Below are 4,437 nucleotides of genomic sequence, written 5' to 3' on the forward strand. Positions count from 1 at the left end.
AAGCCCACAAACTAAGACTCCTAAGGTCCAACCCCAAACTAAAATAACAAGAAAATTTGATATAAAATATAAATTATTTTAAAATGATCTTTAACCTGTTTTCAGAATTCCACAAAAAACTGTTGCAACATATATTTTTATGAGATATATATATTAAAGAATATTTATTGGTTGATTCTGTATGTTTTTACGACAATAAGATGCAAAAATATTTACACAAGTGATACATAAAAAGCTTCTTTTTTACCCACTGTCTCAAAAAACCCAGCAGTGTAAGACTGCTGAGGACAAAAAAGGGAAAAAGAACAAAAAAAACAAAAAAAAGGAAAAAAACGATTTTTTTAAAGTAAGGATTGCTTAATTAGCATTTATTTAATTTAGATTAGTTAAATGTATAAACTGATGTCGAGGTTCACATAGATGATAAACTATGTAGGTTTTTACATCCTGTTGACCTGAAGACGTCTTGTTTGATCAACTCTACCTCCAGAATGAACAGATTTAATATGCAAAGTAAAACTTTGGTAAAAAAGTTTGATCTTTTATGAGTTAAAAGCACTTATTATCTTATGCTGAACAACCTTAGTTACTGGCTGTCCAGAGCTGCACTGAGATGATCCTGTTTGTCACAGAGCATCTTTTATTTTGAAAATAAGTAAAAAAAAATCAAATTTTGAGAGATGCTAGTTTCTTTTTGTGTTTTTGCTATTTTTGTGACAAAAATTGAATGAAAGTCCAAATTTCTTAAAGGCTAAAGTTAAGACTATACGGCTCCTTCTAGGTTTCGATCAGAAGAAAATGAGTCCACATGACTCTTTTACTGTTAAAGGTTGCCGACTTCTGATCTAGTTTATAGTTATGTTAAAAAGTTAAAGTTTTAAAAATTTCATTTTTGAGTGTTCGATAAATGTTTATCCTGTTCGGCCCGCAACCTAAGGTGTGTTTTGGCTCCTTGTACGATTGAGTTTACACCCCTGCTTTAGAGGTTAGGGAGGGGTGAGGGAATTTGTACGTAGTGAATGTCTGATAAATGAAGATAAAAGTTTCGTTATATCTTATTATATAGGTTGGATAAAACATCTCAAAATGTTCAAATTTAGAAATCCCTAAAGTCGTTTTTCATCCATAAATCCTTCTCTCCCATCCAGCTATGGAGGCCTCGCCCGTGGCCTTTAGGAGATCTCGCCTGTAAGCTGACCATGTTCCTGTCGGAGTGCTGCACCTTCTGCACTATCCTTCACATCACCTTCCTCTCCCTGGAGAGGTACCTGGCCGTCTGCTGGCCCATCACGGCCAAGACCCTGGTGACGCGGCGCAGAACCAGGGCCATCATCGGCTGCCTGTGGCTGGGGGCCGCCGTCAGCGCTGCGCCGGTTCTGCTGATGGTGGGGGTGGAGGACGTGGGGGGGGATGAGGTTGGATTCAGCCAGTGGAGAGAAGAGGCAGGGTGGTCCGGGAGGGAAGGGGAACATGCCAAATTAGTAGTCAGCGAAAGGGAAGGAAGAAGCTCTCGCTTCCTGGATGTGGAGACGTTTGGGGAGAAGCAGGGTGGAGGATGGAATGAAGAAGGAGGAGAATTCCAGTGGTTTGAAGACAAAGAAGACAGTGATGTGAGAAATGAAACACAGCACGAAGAAAAGTTAAAAGAAGAAGGGAAGATCGAATTTAAAGAAGATCAGCAAAGTAAAAAGAGGGAAGACGAGGGAGGAGGGAAAGGCGGGGGCTCCGATGGAAGCCCTGAAGGCGAGGCTGACGGGAGGGAGTGCCGCTGCACGCAGTACGCCATCTCCTCCGGTCTGCTGTCCGCCATGATGATCCTCTCCAACTTGTACTTCCTGGTTCCTCTCAGTATCCTGGGGCTGGTGTACAGCCTGATTGGACGAACCCTTTGGCTCCGCCCAAAAAGCAGCCGCAAGGAGCAGAGTCACAGGAACACCGTGAAGATGCTGGGTGAGCCTCGACACACCTGTGCACAGATTCTTATTGACTCACAAATGAAAATGAAAGCTCAAACACTAAGTTTTTTTATTTGTTTCTCTGTTAAGTTTGCATCAAATCTTGAAAAATTTAGTTATTTTCCTTTAAAACTGCGATATTCTAATAGAAAAATGTAAAACGAGCATCAGAGCTGAAGAGGATGTCTGGAGAGACGAGGAGAATCTCATCTGCATGTTTCTGCTTTGAGACTCCCCTCATAAAAGACCTCTTCAGAGGATTCTGGCTTATAGTGAACACATCCAGGTTCTGCTGCAGAACACAGCTGTTACTGTGAGGAGCATTGTAGGACGGGTTTGTTCTCAAATATCTCATGCTGAATTCACACTGGTTTCCTGTGGTGCGTTCAAGAATGCTCTGTATGTGGTTTAATGAATGCACATCCAGCAGGTGGTGTTCACACCGGACGCACAGGTAGCGACAGGAAGGGGATTCTTCTTCTTTTGTGTTTTTACTGTTTACTAGTCCTTGTCAGCAGCCTGCAATTGGTACAAACTCGGAGTGAGAAGTGAAAGCGGTACAAATACCAGAAATCTTGCTCCAGGGATTTTGTTTTCACTGCTCTGGTCCTGTAAATGTACATCTTGGTGTCATATTGATCAAACATGGCACAAATCACAATTATTAATTTCACCTTGGTGATCATGGTTACAATGGTTGCCCCTTCCATGTTTTGAAAAGGACGCTACCCACAGGTCTCTACCAAATCGAGTCTCTACCAAATCGAGTCTCTGATTAGTCACAGTTGCTGTGATTAAGCCTGAAAAAGTTCAACCAGTTGAACTTTCAGTGTGCAATCAGTGAACACTCGATTTGTTCATAGAGTCCATGACTTGACTTAAAAACTCAAGCAGTGACTCGTGATCATGAGGACTAGAGACGCAGAAGCCTGAAAGACTTTTCATTGAAAGTGTCCACTTGAATGCAGGTTGATGCAGTCGATGTGTATGTACCTATTGTCACAAACGGATAGACAGCTGGTTCCACTTCAGACAGGAAATAAGCACAGCTAAAAGTCCACAAAGCTAAATCAGGGTCAGACAGACAGAGGCCAATCATGAGCATGGGATTATCCAAGAAGAAACTAGAGATGTCAGAGTCCAGGCGAGGGTCAGGACAGGCGGCAAGCAATCAGAAAATAAAGAGTCAGAAACAGAAGATCAGGTCCAGGTAGAAACGCTCGGTACCGGAGGCAGGGTGGCACAAACAATACTTCGCACTGAGTGAGGCTCTGTGCAGTGATTGACAATGAGTGTCATCTGAGTAGCATCTGGGAAGTGTGTGCTGGGGTTGCTGGGGGATGTAGTGAGTTTAGATGGCTCCTTAAAGACCTTCAGTAAAGAACTATCGATCAAAATATTAGGACTGCATTCAAAACATTGATTAATCAATGTGGAATCACTAATCATGAAAAAAAATACTGACAAAATTACAACTTTTGTTTAGTTTTTAAAAAATTGTGATTTTATTCATGAAAGTTCCTTGTTTGTTGCGTTTAGATCAAAAGTTGTCCAACAAGGTTTTTAACCAAATAAAATAGCTTTTTAATGGTTTTCAATCTGTGTTCAGTTGAATCCTGAACTTCTGAATCAAAATTGAACTTATTCAGAATTATGACAGTGATGTCAGCCTCAAGAAGTATCCTAGAAATCTGCAGAAGACCATCAGAAGTCCTAGAGCATGGGTACACAGGAAACGTCTTACTTCACACGTCCAACATGAATTTTCTTTAAATAAAGTTTACATTTAGAGCCCGGGTGTCTAAAGTCAGACCTCGAGGGCCGGTGTCCTACATGTTTTCCAACCAACCTGCCATTGAAGCTCCTTATTGTAAAAACACACCTGATCCAGGTAATCAGCAGCAGATTAGGCAGGGTTTCTGGAAAACCAGCAGGACAACTTTTGACATACCTGATCCAGAGGTGTAACTAAAAAGCAGCTCAGAGTGGCTCCATCCTGATGAGTCAAATTTAAACTGCAGATTCTTGGACATCAGCATCTTCTGAGGAGACCAGCAGCAGTTTTCCGTTTTGTTATATGATGGAGTTCAGCTCTGCTTCTTGGTTCTTTACCGTTGTGATAAACATTTGGCTGCACAGCAGATGTGAACCACTGATTTTCTCTTCCCAAAATGTAACTCTAAAGCCTTCAAGCTCAGTCACAGAGACACAGAAACAGCGGGAGCGGCTATCCAGAAGGGAGGGGCCATCAGTTTGCGGCTCAGAGATTGTGGAGCTCTAATTTAATGGGAACAGCCAGCACGTCAAAAAACGACGACACCCAAAACATAAATTTTTGACACAGCGGTCTTAACCGTGCGTCAATATGGGACGTGGGAATAAAAATGTGTTGATTTGGGTATTATGGGTATTAGGCATTATTTTTTACTACTGAACTACCAAAATCGGCACCGATTAGGATCCAAAACCGAAACCAAAGAAC

General features: G+C 41.7%; 1 protein-coding gene across 1 annotated transcript in view; it reads left to right on the forward strand.

Annotated features, from left to right (window-relative positions):
* The first annotated feature begins 693 nt into the window (after positions 1-693).
* LOC112158142 overlaps positions 694-4,437 on the forward strand; it is a 5,533-nt gene continuing 1,789 nt past the window's right edge. Inside the window, exon 1 of the mRNA XM_024291364.2 lies at positions 694-1,950. Within this exon, the coding sequence (XP_024147132.2) occupies positions 1,200-1,950 (751 nt within the window). The 5' untranslated portion in view covers positions 694-1,199. The remainder of the gene's footprint in view (positions 1,951-4,437) is intronic.

Source organism: Oryzias melastigma, linkage group LG24, assembly GCF_002922805.2.
Source record: "Oryzias melastigma strain HK-1 linkage group LG24, ASM292280v2, whole genome shotgun sequence".
Taxonomy (NCBI): Eukaryota; Metazoa; Chordata; class Actinopteri; order Beloniformes; family Adrianichthyidae; genus Oryzias; species Oryzias melastigma.